We start from the raw sequence: 19,618 nt of genomic DNA, 5'->3' as shown, positions 1-19,618 counted from the left end.
TTTTTTACAATACAAGTTTCACCATTTTTGTTTAATTTGGATTTATTGGTTATTTGGGTTTAACTCCTAAAGAATAAGGGGATTATTAGGCTGCAAGTACTGTTTCTTTACAAGTTAATGATACTTTAATCTTCGAAATAGGAAGACTGTCCTAGAAACTAAAATACATGTACATGCATATCTCGATCGAGAAACGACTAAAATTAGATATTCTTATCTCTTAAGCATGTGCAGACATTTCCTGGATTTCCTGCATAATTTCATTTAATAATTTGTATTGCCCTTGAGAAGCTAGAAACTTACATGTTGGATAAACCCAGGTAGACGTCAGCCACTGCATGTAATCACAGCTGCATCTGATATTTTTCATAACATATGCACATCGTATCCTGGGATACAATAATGTGGCCATCCTTTGTTTTTATGTTCGGCTGGATATCTTACAATCGTGTTGTATGGTGTGATCTTCCATGTTTTTTTTTTTTTTTTTTTACGAAGTGGACCAGAATGCTGGTAGGCGGTTTCATATAACCAGTGGTTCCACTGAGTGGACCATCATATAACTTACATCCTCTCATTAATTTCATTGTTCCTGACTCATGAAATCGTGAGTGTTCCTTCAGTGTTCATTTCAGTCTCTGAAATCCTCTTCTATTGAAGTAGAAATATACAGAATAACCTTCTGTAGGCTATAACATTTTACTTCCATAATATTTATAATATAAATATGTATATTTTTTAATAGCGCACTGATCAGTGTAATGTGTAATATAAACCCATTACATCTGGAAGAGTGTTTAGAAAGAATTTAATATTTTTAATTTCTTCTGAGGCAACAGTTACTTTTTATTGTAATAATGGGTAACAAGGTTGACAGCTGATATGTTACAAGCAAAAAGATGTCAGAAAATGGAGTCTGAAAATATGTACAGCAATGGCGGATGCTGCCGCTGCTGACGTGCGACTTTCAGACCTTCGTCGAAATCGAATTTGGTTTATATTGCTACTGTTTTTTTTTTATTTTGTAGTTGATCTTTTAGTTACATTGTCTTCACATAGTCCTTCATATTTGGTTTGTATATACTTTTCATTGCTAAGAATGCTGAGGAACCTGACAAGTAATTGTCAAATATCACTCGTGTTTGCCTTCCTCACATCCAGCAATTCCATGTAAGCTTTCCTCATAACCACCTCATTCCTAAAATCTCCTCTATCCCAAAAGTCTTTCCGCCACCTCTTCATTTCCCAATATTGCCCTTCCACTACCAATAAATTCCCCAAAACCCTCCTTCCTCCCTAATCTCTTCCGCAATTTCCCTCGCCTCTTTGATTCCCGTTTACCAACATTTGATCGAGCATCGAACACACCATTGTTTTCAGTCTATTTCACGCATCGCACGTGGGTCCCTACCCCTTCGCTTTCCGTGGATTAGCACATTACCCTGAAATAAGGACGCAAAAAAAATGCAGACGATATCTTAAATTTGAGTCTGGCACTAACCGCTCGGCAGTAATACATTGTAAATCTTACTACTGTTGCCAGAAAATTACTTTTAAATGTTTTGCCCATTAAAGCCTCACTCAGCACTACTGGGAAAGATGTTGCTTTTAAATTGAAAACCCGCACATGAGAGAGAAGCTTACGACGACGTTTCGGTCCGACTCGGACCGTTCTGTTCTATTCGAGATTGGCCGGTGTAATCGCCCGGCCCGGGCCTTTTCCACGAGGTGGCCCGGCTTTGGCTCCCTTTTGCGGGAGTGTCGCAGACCAGTGTCTGCCATGGGAGGAGGTACAAGTACCTCCTCGTCTTCTGGGACCAGCTGTCCCCAGGCCTAGCCCCATTCCCCGCCCCCTCGGAGCTCGGAGAGAGAAGCTAGGCATCTTGAGCTGCCACAAACCCCACCCACACTGGGCTCGAAGGGTGTGACAGCTGCATAGCAGCAGTCGATGTCAGGAGGTGCAATGACAGCAAGAACTAAGGATCCTTTTAGAGCCAGCCACACCCCAGCTTTGGGCAAAGCCCGAGCTCTGAAGAAGCTCAAGAATGCCTCTTGCTGTGAGTGTTGCTACTGCTACTTCACTTCTCCGTTGCACTCTGTGGACTCAGACTATTTACAAAAGAGTGAGGGAGCCAGTGTATATAGGCGAGGGGAACAGGGACAGGACAAAGAGGGAAAGAAAAGGAGTAGTGGTAAAAGTGGAAGTGGTAGTAGAAAGTAGAGAGAGTAGTTTTAATGGCACAAAAAAAATATAAAGGAGTAAAGGGAGGCAATAGTAGTGATAGTAGCAATAGTAGTCATAGTAATGGAGTGGTAGTAGTAGAAATGGGATAAGTCTAAGGACAAGAACAAGGAGCACTGCAGGAGAGCTAAGGGCCCCGCAAGGGGTAGGACCAAAAACACGGGGAAAAACACTGGAGGACAGAACATACTTAGGCAGAAGAAAGGAAAACAACAAAAAAAAAAAAATAGGAAAGAGGAGGTAGGGAGAGGAGGAGAAAAAAGAATTGGGTCAAGTCACAAGTGTTCTTAAGTTTGGAGCATTTGAGAATGTAATGAGAAAGGAAGGCATCTACAGACGCAAAGCCAGGACTAAGCCTCATACTAGGAAAGTTGCGTTAAGGGGTGCTTCAAGACGCCGTCTTGTTGAAGTATCCCTTATACTCTCAGCGTATGTATACTGCCACATACCTCTCAGCGTATATATTGATGTGATATTGTTCGTAGGGAAGTGCTAAATCCGTACGGGTGGTATAGCTTTGTTGCATGGAGAGCCAAGTCTTGTTCACCTTGAAGCTATACTTCTGAATTAACCCTGTTGTGTGCCCTTGTGGAATGAGTTTTTTTGTTTTAATTGCAGAAAAAAAGGGGGAGGGAGGGTGAAGATCAGGTGAGAGGGTTTGTAGGTGGGGTGACGAAGGGGGAGAAGGGTTATTCTAGAATTGTTCCAGCCACAGTATTGTGGCTTTTATTCTTCAGAATCAAACTGTTCCGTCCTTGACACTCAAGGTGACTTGACACAGTACTGAGAGACGTACTCGTCTAGATGTATACAGACATTAATTTCTCATGTGTGTTCACTGAGATAGCTTGTCAGTGTATATACGTATATACCGAGAAAGAGATGCACTTCTCGGTGGAGCACTAATACAGGTTGCTACCTTGAAAGAGAATGTACCAGGTGTGGCGTCACTGCATAGTGTACTCTGCTGCGAGACCGTAGTACAAGGGGGGCGTGTAACAATTGCGCAAAGTCGCTGTTAAAGTAGAAATTTACTAAACACTTTACTGTTTGCTTTGCTTTCACCTTGGCTAACGTCAACAAAAGTGTAGGAAGGTGATTGGTGTACGTTCTGCTCAACGTTGGAAACCACCTCACTCTCGTGTTGGAAACCACCCCGCTTTCCTGTTGGTAACCACCCCGCTTTCCTGTTGGTAACCACCCCGCTTTCCTGTTGGTAACCACCCCGCTTTCCTGTTGGTAACCACCCCGCTTTCCTGTTGGTAACCACCCAGCTTTCCTGTTGGTAACCACCCAGCTTTCCTGTTGGCAACCACCCTGCTTTCCTGTTGGCAACCACCCTGCTTTCCTGTTGGCAACCACCCTGCTTTCCTGTTGGCAACCACCCTGCTTTCCTGTTGGCAACCACCCCGCTTTCCTGTTGGTAACCACCCCGCCTTGTTGGTAACCCCCTCCCCCCCGCCCTCCTGTTGGCAACCTCCTCGCCCTCTTGTTACCTAGTAGGACACGGAAATGTGATCAGTTGCTTTTTAAATGGGTAGAAAGCCTAGCAATGGCAAGTCAGCGGATGCTTAATTACGGAATAGAGCCTTATTAAGCAAATAGTTGCTTAAGCATGAGTACATGACACTAAGGCAGTGGCTGCTTAATCACTGACGGTCATTATCTGGTAAAGATCCCCCTTGAGTGACACCACCTGTTACCTGACGCATAAAACACCCCCATCCTTTTCTAGCCGCCTTGTGTTCAAAACCGGTTTGCATGTGACTTGACATGATAATGTTTGCGGCGCATACTGTGTTGACAGGTACATAATTCAGCACAAGACGTGGAAAGTCGGGAGTGGATCATCCCACAGTTTTGCTCATAACTATTTGTTTACCAGAGAAACTTCACAAACCTTACACATATAACCCGCACATAGGAGAAAGAAGATTATGACGAAGTTTCGTTCCAGTTTGCACCATTGACAAGGTCACACTGCCCTTTTTTTTTCACAAACCTCCTTACATGGTAAAATTTTTTATGGTGCTCGGCACATTTCGCTGTGTAGAGCTTTACACAGCGTGTAATAGCCTCTCTACAGTGTTTCTACCTCCTCAGTAATACTTGCCATCCTACACGCGCCATACACATCATATGGCAACACTTGCCATTCTCCTCATGACTACCTTCATGACAGAGTGCCTTGATGCTGGTGAAAGAATCAAGATTCAACGAATTAAAGCTACCCTCCTAGTCATTTTCCCAGGTACAATATAACCCACAGTATGTATTTTTTTTCCATAGGGGTGTGTGCGCCAAATTATCAATATTGGTGGTATCGGCTTTTTTATGGTCTAAAAAATTGAGTATCGGTATCGGTCCAAGTCGGACCGAAACGTCGTCGTAAGCTTCTGTCTTTTATGTGCGGGTTATTTGTGTATCGTTCCAGTCACGGTATTGTGCCTTTTTGTTATTTATTTAATTTTGATGTCCTTTTTGTCGCTACTGCTATTTCAGTCCTTTTTTTTCTGAAAGGAAATTGCTTTTGATTCTATTATAAATATATGCATGTTTCACCAAAAATTTAGAATTTACCAAGAAAGCAAAAACAAGTTGTGTGCAGTCTGGGCAAATGTATTATAAACATTGCTGAGGTGGTGGACCCGTTGAAGGGAAGGGCGAGGTCAGAGTTGAGCGAGCGTGCTAGTAATGTCCTTCGCCCTTCAAGGGTGATGTCTGGATGCTGGGGAAGGGCTCTTAATTCATGAATTTTTTAGCTTCTATCTTCTCTGAATAGAGTCCGATAACCCCTCATTGTCCAGATGTGTATGACCATTACTAGTTGACCTCTTCCCCTTGGATATAAAATACCTTTCACCTGTCGCGAGGGCTTCTTTATAAAGATGGACTGAATTGCGTGTAGTGTTGATGCTCTTTCTTGCAGCCACTATGGTAGGAACCCCTACGGATTTAGCATTTACCCATGACTACCAACATAAGGGGAAATGGAAAAAAAAAGAAAATAATAGACTTTTTATTCACAGAACGTGTTAATTGTCCACTTATTAATGATACGTTCATGCAGGCGAGATATCCAGTCAGGTACATGGCGGGTGTGATGAGTGATATTTTTCCAGATTTTACACCCTGTTTAATAGCGGTGCCCTTCATCTGTCACGAAGGTTCTTTAAACGAACAAGTTACGTGTTGTATTGTTGACGTCCTTCCTTCAGCCACTTGGAGTCCAGGCTGGTTAGCCTTGAAGAACTAGCACAAGGTCTTGTAATTTTTTTTTTTTTTTATCATCATGTTGGTATTTAGGGCACCTGATCCCGAGCCTATCCTTGAACAGTTACAGGGGACGTGGTCCCGACGAGTCGTGTAACCAGTACCAGTGTACAGGTTAAAAGGACACAATTCCTTTACCAGTTGTCCAGCTCCTTCCGACGTTCCTCTAGGCTTATTGTGGTCTATGCTTAGTTCCTTGCTATTAATTACAGGGAAATGCTATACCCGTAGGGGAATTATAGACCCTGAGGTTTGATTCGAAGAAAAGTGGTGGGTAGCTCTGGTTCCTTGGACCAAGAGCCCTTCACCAGCATAAAGGCAATTCTCCCCCCTTTTGCAGCGTCTTGTCTTCCCGTCAGTGACTAACCACCATCATCTCTATACACACCTTTGTCTAGTTGACCTTTCTCATAGTTTTTGTTGCTCTTCATCGAGGTGCTCTTTAGTCTTTCCTGTGTGTATCACGGGTGGCCCATAAGTGTGCTTGCTTGCGTAAATGCTTCCAACCTATTTTGTGTGACTGAAAATTACCGATTTGATATTTTTTTTTATGGTGAGCACGTACTCGTGCTCCCGCCTCTTAAATTTCGACATACTGACTTGGAATAATTACGGGCGGCGCCAATGAGGGGTATCCCCCGAAAAATCCCTCGGCCTTCATAAAAGTAGTAATTATAATAACACTGCATCCACACAAATCTCCTCCCCCCCCCCCCCCGTCTTCTCAGCATTATAGCCGCCCTAAGCCCCCGGCATACACATTCTGGAGCTACTCTTGTACCTAGTTCAGCCATCAAAACTTTGGGGCCCAGTCCCTGGACCCATTACGTACCTCTGTAATCTGTAAATACCTTTGTAACTTGTCATGATTGACTAGACCTACCTGGAGTTCATTACCTTTGTAAATTGTGAGTTTGTTACCTTTGTAAATTGTGAATTCATTACCTCTGTAACTTGCTCAGCTATCAAAACTTTGGAGTCCAGTCCCTGGACCAATTATGTACCTCTGTAATCTTTTGACTACCGCCCACTGGATGGGTATGGGGTGCATAATAAGCATATTAAACTTAAACTAACCCTGGCTATCTTTTCCTAAAGCCTTGTATTAATCCTGATAATGATGGAAGGTGACATTTTTGAAAGGGGGAAAGGGATGGTACTCACGGAGCCGTCATATCTATTCATGGTTGTCCACCCACCATCCTACGTATTTTTCATCACGTTGGCACTGCATACTCAAAGGTGAAACTGAAGCTGCCGTAGGTACTGAACCTACAGTGAAATGCTTAACAATATCCTCATCGTTTTACTGCCTCTTTGGTCAGGCTCAAAATTCATTACTTGGTGTAATATAATATTTGGTGTAATATAATAGGGAAACTTGCAGTTTTTCTTCCCACAATATACCATCAGGTAGTTTTTTCGTATACCGAGGAAGTTGAGATTGATATATACTTCTGGTGGTATGACCTGTCATGATATATACTTTTGATGGTATGACCTGTCATGATATATACTTCTGGTGGCATGACCTGTCAATGCTTACTCTCAAAACTTGTGTTTTCTGTGGTATCTCGCCTCCCAAGTTATATTTAACATTGATTTTATTTTGTTTCCCATTTTCTTTACAAGTATCAATTAATTCAAGTAACCACCTTCCTGACCACGTTTAACGCTTCTTTAAGCCATCTGTTAGCACTTCCTTTTGGTTATAATAATAATAATAATAATAATAATAATAATAATTTAAGCCACCTGTGTATCTCTCCCCCTCGTTTCCGGTTACTATTTTTCTCGTTACACATCTGCAGTGATGTGTAGGATTCATTTTGTCCTGCTGCAGGTCATTGATTTATTTGTAGTACCAAAGTTCGTAATGTCCCGAATTTTATAATAGTTTTCAAAGCTTTGATTAGTATTGGAATTCACTACTTCCCTCGGATCCTAATTCAGCCATCATAAGAACATAAGAACATAAGAACGAAGGAACACTGCAGAAGGCCTACTGGCCCATGCGAGGCAGGTCCAAGTCTCCTACCGGCTTAAGCCAATGCACCCAACCTAGTCAGGTCAGGTCACATTGACTTAAGGGAGGAACACGGCAACCGACCTGGTAGCACAAGCTATCAGGTCCAACTCACACCCACCCACATCCACTCATGTATTTATCCAACCTATTTTTAAAGCTACACAACGTTCTGGCCTCTATAACTGTACTTGGGAGTTTGTTCCACTCATCCACAACTCTATTACCAAACCAGTACTTTCCTATATCCTTCCTGAATCTGAATTTTTCCAACTTAAAACCATTGCTGCGAGTCCTGTCTAGGCTAGATATTTTCAGCACACTATTTACATCCCCTTTATTTATTCCTGTCTTCCATTTATACACCTCAATCATATCCCCCCTAATTCTACGTCTTTCTAGAGAGTGCAGATTCAGGGCCCTTAGTCTATCCTCATAGGGAAGGTTTCTGATACATGGGATCAACTTTGTCATCCTCCTTTGTACATTTTCCAGAGAATTTATATCCATTCTGTAATAAGGTGACCAAAACTGTGCAGCATAATCTAAATGAGGCCTAACCAAGGATGTATAGAGTTGAAGAACAACCTGAGGACTCCTATTATTTATGCTTCTTGATATGAAGCCAAGGATTCTATTAGCTTTATTGCGAACACTTATGCACTGTTGTCTTGGTTTCAGATCACTGCTAACCAGAACTCCTAAATCTTTTTCGCAATCCGTAATATTAAGATCTACATTATTTAGTTTATATGTGGCATGGTTATTGTCCTGTCCAACATTTAGAACTTTGCATTTGTCTATATTAAACTGCATCTGCCACTTCTCCGACCACTGCATCAGTCTATTCAAATCTTCCTGGAGTGCTCGAATGTCCTCGTCAGAATGAATTCGACGGCCTATTTTGGTGTCATCGGCAAACTTGCCGATGTCGCTCTTTATGCCCTCATCTATGTCGTTTATGTAGATTGTGAACAGCAGGGGGCCCAACACTGACCCCTGTGGAACACCGCTCGTGACACTTCCCCACTCTGATTTCTCCCCATTTATGCAAACTCTCTGCTGCCTATTTGTCAACCATGCCTCTATCCAGGAAAAAATTTCTCCTCCTATTCCATGTGCTTTAATTTTCCTCAATAGTCTCTGATGTGGGACCCTGTCCACACAGTTTGGATGAAATATTTCAAAAGTACAGGTATTCCTGATGCATATTCTTTAGTAATTTAAAAGTATGGCCTCTTCTATATTGTTGCCACAATTCTTATTATACAACGCTTCCTTTATGAACGGAAAAGAAACTGTTTTGTTACTAGGTCATTTCTTACGTTTGCATGTTCGTGTAAAGAAAGATGCAAGTGACAGGCAAAACAATTCACTTGTTAGTGATTTTTTTTTAGAATAAATTATCTTGGTTAACGCAATCTGTTTAGCTTCTTTTGAGTTAGCTGTATAATATACTTAACTATTAAAGGGGTATGTTTTACGTTCTGAAAAGGAGTGTCAGTACAGTTACTCTCAATATTCATAGTCCCTTGCCATTCAACGTGCTACCAGCAGATACCGAAATATTGTTAGAACAAAAGGGCTCCCTTTCAAATGCCTGATTAGCCATGTTATAGTTATAGGTATGTGAATCGCTGGTAGGAAATAGCCTAGTTGACCAGTCAACAAGGAAGCCTAGTCTCCGGCCGTACTGTGAAGGCAAAGGAACCCTATCTGATCATATTTTTTTTAAAGGGGTGGACCGGTAAGCCAGCGGAAAGCATCGGTCAGATGACCAAAAGCTCCAACGGCGGGTCATCATATGACTAAAATCGGCGTTAGGAAGCACTTATTCTGTTTGCCTGACAAACCTTTCCTAGCCTAATCTACCCTCAAAAATCTAAAGCAGGTACGTCATAGGTGAACGCTAAACACCCTTAATGAAAAATTAAATATATAAGAGAAATTATTAAGTATTGAGCAGGTTTTGTGATGCATATATTAACCAACTTCACCCACAAGTAGCGCTGACTTTTTTTTTTTCAATTTTTTTTCCCCGAGTAGGTTGGTTCACTCAGTGTGCTACTGGCCTTGACACTATATATCGCGTGACCCAGAAAATTAGGTGTAGTTGGTGCCACTCCATTCTAGGTACAAGGACGTTAATTAAGGCGTGTTGGCGCTTGGGGCATGTCGGAGTCCCAGGTAATGAATGGGTACATGCCTACGTCAATTTCTTGCAGATTGTCTTAAGAAAATTGTTCGATTTAACGTTATTTAGGTTTGGCTAGGTTAGACTCGTCTTCTAACAAAACAAAAAATTATAAAACCACAATAGTATAGAGGCGAAAAGAATTTTTGAAGTGGAAACATGTTCACCTCTCTTTAAAACCCTAACATACACACACAAAAAAATTAGTGTCATGTCGGAGCCATACATCTGACCGATTTTGCTGGAGGAAAATGAAATGTTTACCATACCCCAGACTTTCTTTTCCGGCGTAGCCTGACCATGCTTTTGTGCTATTTCTAAGAACTCGGCAACGGATTTTTTTGCGGTTAAATATCGGAGTTATTCACTCCGTCAAAATTTGTTTAGAACCTATGATTTGGAATGAATTAGGGAGATATAGACGTCAACATATTGATGTATTTTTTTGCATCTTGATTGATGCCTGTAATTTAACAATAAGTTTGTCAGTAGTAGCAAAATTGGTATTGTCAAATTAAGTTAGCAGGAAATTGGTATACCTGGAGTGGGTTTCGGGGATCAACGCCCCCCGCGGCCTGGTCTGTGACCAGGCTTCGTGGCGCACTATAGGTAACTTAGCAACAAATTAATAATGCTAGCAAGTTTATAATATAGAATTCCTCTATAACCAAAGGGTTCTAGTAGTCTGTAAATCACAAATATCAGTTTTTGGCCTCACTTTCTGGGCCACGTGCAGGGTTATGTGATGTAGAAGCGCCAGTCCCGATAGGCCCTGCAGACTAACAAGTAGTACAGGGTTCAACAGGACGTGGGTATCTGACATTAATATTTCTACAGAAATACACCACAAGACATTCTCCCTCCAGGGACTCCTGTTCCTCTCTGTGCAGCTTCAGGCAAGGCACTGATATCTTTATTTCATGCCCTAGGCTCCAGTCGTTCCGGAATTCTGGTGTAAATTATCTTCTACCAGAAAGGCTTGTTCCTGTGTGCAGAGTTCATGTTGTCATGTAGCATTAGTATTTGTTGGTAGTTAAATTTTATCATTTGGCTTATTTTTACAAGATTTGTATTACCAGTACTTCATGAGAAAAAAACGGATTGCAAGAACTAGGTAATTTTTTTTTTTTACTCCGTGTCTGTTGATAGCTTCGTTTTTCTCTTATTCTTACCCGTTTTAAATTCCGTGATTAAAATTTAGCTTGAGTACTGTAATTCTTAGCAAGTGAAATCTAAAGCTAACTTTTTTGGGTTATCCTAGGTAATTTACACTATGATAATTGTACTTATGTGTACCTGTGTCTAAATAAATTTGCTACAGCCGACATGGTTCTGCCTCGCCCCGTAGGATAACTAATCCATTATTTACCTGTTTTATGGTTGCTATCACCTGACATACTGCTTCCCCGTGACTTTTAATTACCTGCTTATCTATGGTGGTTTGGCCTAGAATTGCTTGCTAGCTCCCATTCTTCCCACGAGTGCCTCTTTATGTCCTAACCCCATTTTGTTCCTTCCCCCATGACTGTTCCCCCTATGATTGTTTCCCTACTAGGAAGTAATTTGTAATCTAAAATTGCACCAGTTAAAAATTTCTCCCTGGTGCCCCCTCCCCTTCATGTTCATTTATTGGTGCTAATTAGTGTCGTCGTCGTTTGTAGGCGCCGCCCGACTCGTCTCTCTCCTCGGTGGCCGGGTTCAACACCAATAATACCCTGGTGAGTACTTTTGTATATATCCCCAGCCTGCATGTAGTCCTATATAGAGCCCCAGCTTGCATGTAGTCCTATATTGAGCTCAAGCCTGCCTGCAGTCCTTGTAGTCCTGCTGTATCTACCCCGGCCTGCATGTAGTCCTGTGTCGAGCCCCAGCCTGCCTATAGTACTGTATCAACCCCCTCAGCCTGCCTTCAGTCCTTGTAGTCTTGCTGTATCTAGCCCTAGCATGCTTGTACCGTGTCCAGCCCCCTTTCCTGCCTGTACTCCATAGTACTGTATCCAGCCTCCCCAGCCCGGCTGTAATTCCCTTGTGTTCCCTCAACCTGTTCATAGTCATTGTAGCCTTTTTATCTACCCTCTCCTGCCCGTAGCCTCTGTATACTCTTGTATTTATTCATAGATCCACTGTAGTCCTTGTGTATCTTTCTTCATCTTATCTGTATGACCAATTCATAAAAGAACAGCGTGGGTATCTGCACCATGAAGGTTTGTAAAACCCAGGAAGCCTAACCAACCCAAGTAGTATGGTTTATTTCGTGTAGAAGTTTTTTTCTTCAGAATGTGACCCACAGCAGTCGACTTGCACTCAGGTACCTATTTCCTGCTAGGTAAATGTGGGTAATAGATGCAAGGAGTCGTAACCCGGGAATCGCACGCGGGTCCTTTCGGTATTAAGACAACCCACACCTAACACACATCTTTATCCGGGTCATCTCTTGCCATCTTGTGTATGTGGCCTTTACCTAACTTTCTGTTGTTGTGCAAATAGTTTCGCCTAGCCTCATCGACAGCAGCTGTAGACCTTTGCCTGTACATGGATTTTATTAAATTTTTGACTGTATTTACTTTACACTGACTTTTATTTATACATCAGCTGATGCCTGCACTGTAGCATTTTTAGTTCTGGGTGTCCATGATCATTTCCTGTCCTCATCAGTTGTAGACTACTGTAGTTAGTTTAATATCTTTATGTACCCTATACCATTCCTGTGGGCAGTAGTCAAAAAGATTAAGGTACATAATGGGTCTAGGGACTGGGCCCCAAAGTTTTGATAGCTGAACAAGTTACATGAATTCATGATTGTCTACACTTGGAAAATCCTAGAGGGACTAGTACCAAACTTGCACACGAAAATCACTCCCTACGAAAGCAAAAGACTCTGCAGACGATGCAACATCCCCTCAATGAAAAGCAGGGGTGTCACTAGCACGTTAAGAGACAATACAATAAGTGTAAGGGGCCCAAGACTGTTCAACTGCCTCCCAGCATATATAAGGGGGGTTACCAATAGACCCCTGACTGTCTTCAAGCAGGCACTGGACGAGCACCTAAAGTCGGTACCTGACCAGCCGGGCTGTGGTTCGTACGTTGGATTGCGTGCAGCCAGCAGTAACAGCCTGGTTGATCAGGCCCTGATCCACCATGAGGCCTGGTCACAGACCGGGCCGCGGGGGCGTTGAATCCCGGAACTCTCTCCAGGTAAACAGTGGTAATGAACTATTCATATGTCTACACCCGATCACAATTGTAACGAGTTATTAATGCAAATATTAGCTTTATTTACAGTGAGCAAAGTCAGGGTATTTTTCCAGAATGGTTTATAATATACCACTGTGGATAAAATACTTTGACATATCCATAATGACGCAGGGTGTGACAATAGTCTGGCGAAGTTTACATTTCGTTTGGCCTACATCTGGTAGTGGAGATTTAAACCCCTCTTATGTTTAATTCCTCTGTAGGAAGCTACTGCTGAGATAGTATTTTATGATCTTGTGTAGTTTGACATTCGTCTCGCTCCGTCCGCATGGCTATTGTATCAAGGCATCAGTGAGCAAAATTACGGGATATTAAAAAAAATCGAAACCTATGATAGTAAGAATGCTGCTTAGTGTAATTTACTGCCATTTCTTCCTCTTTCTTAGGATGCGACCCACAACACTCGACTAACACACAGGTACCTATTTAGTGCTAAGTGAGGAAGGAAGGGGATGGTGGGGTGGGGGAGGGTGTAAAGATTGACTTGGCTATACATCTTGCCCAGCCGGAAATCAAACTCGTGTCTTTTCAGTTGCGAGCCTAGGGCCTCTCCACTGAGCTCGCCTTGTTAAATGGTTGTTTAATTGCAAATGTATGTTCATTCGTATTCTGCATCAAAATATCTCGCCACCCGTGGCTGTTGGCAACGCTCTCACCTCACACTTGAGTGTCCGTAGTACTATCCCTGACACGGGTGGAAACTTTGGGTATAGTTTTCTTAGACCTGCAGCCACTGTTCACCTACCAGTAAATAGGTACCGAGTGTTTGTCGACTGGTGTGGGTCGCATCTTGGGGAACAAGATTGAAGGACCTCAATGAAAATAAGACAGTCCCCGATGATGCATCGACTTTCATGGGTCATCCTAGTATTAATAATAATATTAATAATAATCTAAAGGGTACATGATACAACCAGGTTAAAAATCCGACCAATTTTATATTTATCCTGTGACTATTTCACAATCTCTAGCCCCCACGTCCAGGTTTATAACACTTGCATTAGTCAGGGCTAAAATGGGGCAAACAGTAAGGGCTGGTAAATGGAAAAAAAAGACTAAATGCAGGGAAAAAAAATAGAGATTTCATCCATAGGGGAATGGAGGCTTTAATTGTATAGTTGAAGCCCACTTCGTGGGTGAAACGTGCTAATTTACCCCTTAAGAAGGTTCCTTGATCTAAGGAGTTGGAAATGTGCTCTTAATCTAAGGAGTTAGAAATGTGCTCCCCTTCCTTGGATCGAACATCAGTCAAAGGCCCTAAAATCTGGAATACCCTACGCGAGAACTCTAGAACTGCAGACACATTCATCACCTTCAAAACTACCATTAGAAAACATCTTATCTCCCTGATACACCCCGTCAACTAACTACACGAATACCACCTGGTGGTTCACACTTACACTCGCTCACTCATTTGACCATAAACAGAAATATTAATCTCAGTCTTAAAATAATGAATCCTGTGATACTCCAATACTGAAACTATATACTGTGCCAAAAAAAAGCATTCACATTGCTAAACTCACAAACTAGTATTTAGTCACTTAGCCATAATAACAACTTACCTCATAATTTGTAATATTTTACAATTAAGAATAAAACTAAAACTAAGTATGCCCGAAATGCCTAGCCATGCTAAGCGTTCTAGTGGTACACTCTGTAATCACAATTTTACTACATGTAAACCAAACAATAACCAAATTTCTATAAACTCAGCATTGTAATCCTTATAGAAAATAAACTTTGAATTTGAAGGTGGTATGACCCCCTGCGGGTTTAGTGCCTCCCTCATGAATGGAATCTTAATTCCTGCGTTTAGTGTCTTGCCATTTGTCGGCATTATACGCCTTCTGCATACCATAAGGTGGGTGTTATAATAGTGATTTTATAGCATGGCTATAATATTAGTTATAGAAATGCTGGTAGTGGGGTTGTTATTGCAACTAGCTGTGCTTGATAGAAGAATAAAAAGGGCACAATTCCGCGACTGGAACATTAATTACACTTTGTAAATGGTCCAAGTCGGACCGAAACGTCGTCGTAAGCTCCTCTCTCCTATGTGCGGGTTATTTGTCTACTGTGCTTTAGGGTTGTTACTGCAACAGTAGTTGTGGTTAACAGGGTTGTCAGTGCAACAGTAGTAGTGGTTGACAGGGTTGTTACCGCAACAGTTATGGTTGAGTGCTGCCGCAGAAAGTGTGGTTGATAGTTTAATATCTTTTGTGAAAATTATGTGAGCAAATCACCTACAGGAGGCTTACAGGGCATCACCTGAATTATTACCTGCAGGCTGCAAGTAATTTGGGTGAGGTAAGTGGGCCTTAGTCACAGTAGGTCGCTGAACTGTAACTCCTTCAAATCCCACTTGACATTAAATTAATAATATTAAAACCAGCTACTCTAGTAATTAAAGTTGTGTGGACTCTATAGGATTAGGCTTGCTGGCTACACAAATTATAATTGGTATTAACATTTACCAATTAATTATTGGAATAGTGCTGATGGAAAACACCCTAACACTTCCCTACCAGATAGGATTTACGTTGGCCAACGCAAAAACTACTGTACATTATGGGTAAGCGTCACTTAGCTAAGGTGTGTTATTGAGAAGGATTCATTGAAGCCCTCTATTTTTCTGCCCTGGTTGCCGACTTGTTAGGGTTTTCCACACTGTTTATCCCAATTCTTAAGCAGGCACGTATCAACTATTTCTAAATTACGAATTGAGGCAGCTGTACCCCAATTAACCTTCGAGAACACCCGATTACATTGCACAATTAAAGGATCAATGTTCACACATTCAATTCAATATGGCGTCACTCTCCGGCTCTTCCACACCCCCTTCACTTACTATTTTGACTCATCAAAAATTTTTATCACATTTTAATATGCAATTTATTATATGTCACGTAGCTCGATCGCTAGCGCACTCAGCTCACACACTGAGGTCCGGGGTTCGAATCTCCACCGGTACGGCTGAAAAACATTAGGGACGTGTTTCCATAAGACACCTTTTGTCCATGTTCACCCATCAGCTCAAAATGGGTACCTGGGTGTTAGTCGACTGGTGTGGGTCGCATCCTGGGTCAAAACTGATCTAATTTGCCCGAAATGCTCAGCAAAACGAGCAGCTTTCTATATAGTAGTATGTCTTTGATGTCAGCTTGGCCTGTATACCATGTACTTGTAGTAAATAAAGATATTATTATTATTATTAATTGTTCATTTATATGTTCTACATTTAGGAAATTGTGTAAAATTCCACATCTTTATTGTGCATTCCATACATCCTGGGGGTACACAAATCACCCGCACATAAAAGAGAGAAGCTTACGACGACGTTTCGGTCCGACTTGGACCATTTACAAAGTCACACTAACCAGAATTGGTCCAAGTCGGACCGAAACGTCGTCGTAAGCTTCTCTTTTATGTGCGGGTTATTTGTGTATCGTTCCAGTCACGGTATTGTGCCTTTTTTGTTATCCTGGGGGTGCTCGGTTGAGAGAGAGAGGTGTTGATGCAGGTCCTGTTGTTATGGATTTGGAAGAGTGCTGTGTTGGTACTAATAATAATCTTTATTTGTACTATACAATGTATACATGCCTAGCAGACACAAGTGACATTATATAGAAAGCCCTTTGTTTTGCAGAGCATTTCGGGAAAATTAGGTTAATTTTGTCCCAGGATGCGACCCACACCAGTCGGTTAACACCCAGGTACCCATTTTACTGATGCATGAACATTGGACAGTAGGTATTTTAAGGAAATATGTCCTAATATTTGCAGCCATGCCGGGGATCGACCCCCAACCTCAGTGTATGAGCTGAGTGCGCTAGCCATCGAGCTATGGGACACCTAGCATAGGTGCAAGAATTTCACCTTCCTGACTTAGTCATTGTCTACTTCATGTTTCTGTGCAAGAATTTTTCTACGTCTTCGTATTTTTGGCATTATTAAATTTTGGTAAAATAAGATTTTGTTCGGAGTTTTAACCCTGGAGGGTTAGCCACCCAGGATAACCCAAGAAAGCCAGTGCGTCATCGAGGGACTGTCTTATTACCATTGGGGTCCTCAATCTTATCTCCAAGGATGCAATCCATGGCAGTCGACCAACATCCAGGTACCTACTTACTAGGTGAACAGAACTACAGGTGTAAGGAAAAGCTTCGAATGTTTCCACCTATGCCGGGAATCGAACCCGAACCCTCAGTGTGTGAAGCAAGTTTTGCTAGCCAGGTCACAGGGCCTGACGTTCTCATTCCTGTGCTGTTTTTAATATATTTGTATCAGAATGAATTTTGGTCAATAATACAAGAAGCTTGTTTGAGAGACTTTACACAATATACACAGTTGTAACCTTAACCTTGCAGTAATAACCTTGGCTTTGCAGTAATAACCTTGGCTTTGTAATGATAACCTTGGCTTAGCAATGATAGCCTTGACTTAGCAGTATAACCTTGGCCTTGCAATGATAAGCTTGGCCCTGGCAAATGTAAGAATATTAAAAAAAAATTGTATATAAGAATTATAAAACTTTTCTTATGACTTGTATTTTAAAACTAAAGAATTACTAGGCTTTTTAATGATAGCTTTTAATAAATTAAATCCTTAGTTGGTAGCACTTATCAAAAATGTAAATTACCGTTTATATTTATTTTTCCAGTACAACATCGATAGTGGCCCAATTGATATTCTTAAGCTTGTACAGATTTAGTGTAAGTATCATCGTTAGTTTTATACTAGTCATTATATATCAAACTTTTGTTTGGTTTCAGCTCTTTGACAAGATAAAGGAATCACAACCAGAAGTCATACAGAAGGTATTCGCAGTGAAAGGGGACATTACCATGGAGGGACTAGGCCTCAGTGATGAAGATGAGGCTAGGTTAGCCAATGAAGTACATATTGTGTTCCATGCGGCAGCCACTATCAATTTCACAGTAAGTTCTTACTTTGCACTATCTTCCGATGTTGGCATTGTTTTCCAACACTGCCAACATCGAGCAACTGTTCGTGTACACGTGGAGGGGTAATGTGCATCTCTGTATAAATACACTCGGATTACTTTAATCCCAATATGCACATATTTAGGATTAAAGTATTTTAGATGTTTTATCTATCTAGTGTACAAGTACACAAATAACCCGCACATAAAAGCTTCTCTTTTATGTGCGGGTTATTTGTGTATCGTTCCAGTCACAGTATTGTGCCTTTTTTGTTATTTAGTGTACAAGTGTTGGAAAATTACTGACACAAAGTAAATAAACAAGCAAGCGATTAGCATGACATTACAACTAAGTTTCGCTCCCTTGAAGCGAAACTTAGTTATAATAAATGTCGTAGTTGCCCTTGTTATTCACCTAACATTAACACAGCTATTTAAACTGATGAAGTATTGCCCAGAGGATGGGTTTATGGGTGCAAAATAAAGATGTCAAACTAACCAACTCCAATTGTTATTGTCAAGAGTGCAGACTCATTCTTTCTCACTCTGTGAATTTTCCTCTTCACACGTTTCTCAGGTTGCCTTCATGGACAATGAGTGCAGTAATTGCACACTTAGTTTTAGAACATGATAGACCTTCAAAAATCAAATAGTTACCAATATTAAGTTTAACATGAAAACACAATACGTACATATTTTAAGATATTTAGTGCAACAGTATCGTAAAAATTTTATTACCAATGCATACTTGCATTTCAGATTTTGCTTTCTGTAATTTCATTGACATAATTTGAGTGAGTGCTTGCTAAAGGAATTACCACATTAATTTTAGACATTTTATGAAATTTATCCTTAAAATTTGTTGCGCCAAAATTAGGAACATTCATTAATGTAATTGTAAACTTTATGGCTAAGATTTGCTTATTAATATACCAAGAATTAAATGTATGGTAACCCTCCAGTATAGTATGCAATTTATAGTAACTCGGCTTATTTTTTCATGGTCGAGAGATAATTGATTATTAGAATAAAAAAGAAGCACTAAACCCACTAGGGTCTTACAGCATTGTAAATCAGTTGATTGTAAGATTATTTTAAGACTGCCTGAAATGCTCTGCACATCTAAGGTCTTTCTGTAAAGTATGCAAATTGTCACCATTTTCTGTAAGACTTGTAAATTATACTTTGTAGAAATAACAACAGTTTATTCATTGTAAATTCATCCATGCATCTACGAATATCAAACTGTTTAACACCATCTTCCTCACATCCTCGTACCACTGAGACGCCAGACTCTACTGTAGTTTCTGCTTAATACTGAGAACTGCATTATTTCTCTTGACACCGCTACTTTCTTTAGAGGTTATTGTTAATTTCACTTCATAGAAAGTCTCCCTTGGAATAGCGCTTCTTTTTAATAATAATAATAATAATAGAAAGTCTCCCAAAACATTATAAAACCAAGGGAAATATTGGAGACTGTATGCAAAAGTGAATACCAATAATAAAAGTGCGTGGTGGCTAAAGCTCTCGCTTCACACAGGGAGGGTCCGCGTTCGATTCCTGGCGAGGGTAGAAACTTTGGGTATGTTTCCTTACACCGGTTGTCTGTTCCCCATCAGTAAAATGGGAACCTGGGAGTTAGTCGACTGGTGTGGGTCGCATCCTGGGACAAAACAG

At 41.0% G+C, this 19,618-nt stretch overlaps 1 protein-coding gene across 1 annotated transcript in view; it reads left to right on the top strand.

Moving 5' to 3' along the window:
• LOC128700019 (uncharacterized) overlaps window positions 1-19,618 on the top strand; it is a 497,557-nt gene that overhangs the window by 452,517 nt on the left and 25,422 nt on the right. The window contains exons 11-12 of the mRNA XM_070098762.1: window positions 11,397-11,453; window positions 17,769-17,933. Coding sequence (XP_069954863.1) covers window positions 11,397-11,453; window positions 17,769-17,933 — 222 coding nt within the window. The remainder of the gene's footprint in view (window positions 1-11,396; window positions 11,454-17,768; window positions 17,934-19,618) is intronic.

Source organism: Cherax quadricarinatus, chromosome 64 (assembly GCF_038502225.1).
Source record: "Cherax quadricarinatus isolate ZL_2023a chromosome 64, ASM3850222v1, whole genome shotgun sequence".
Classification (NCBI taxonomy): Eukaryota; Metazoa; Arthropoda; class Malacostraca; order Decapoda; family Parastacidae; genus Cherax; species Cherax quadricarinatus.
The sequence above is the reverse complement of the archived record's forward strand: the minus strand, read 5'-3'. Positions and strand labels throughout refer to the sequence as shown.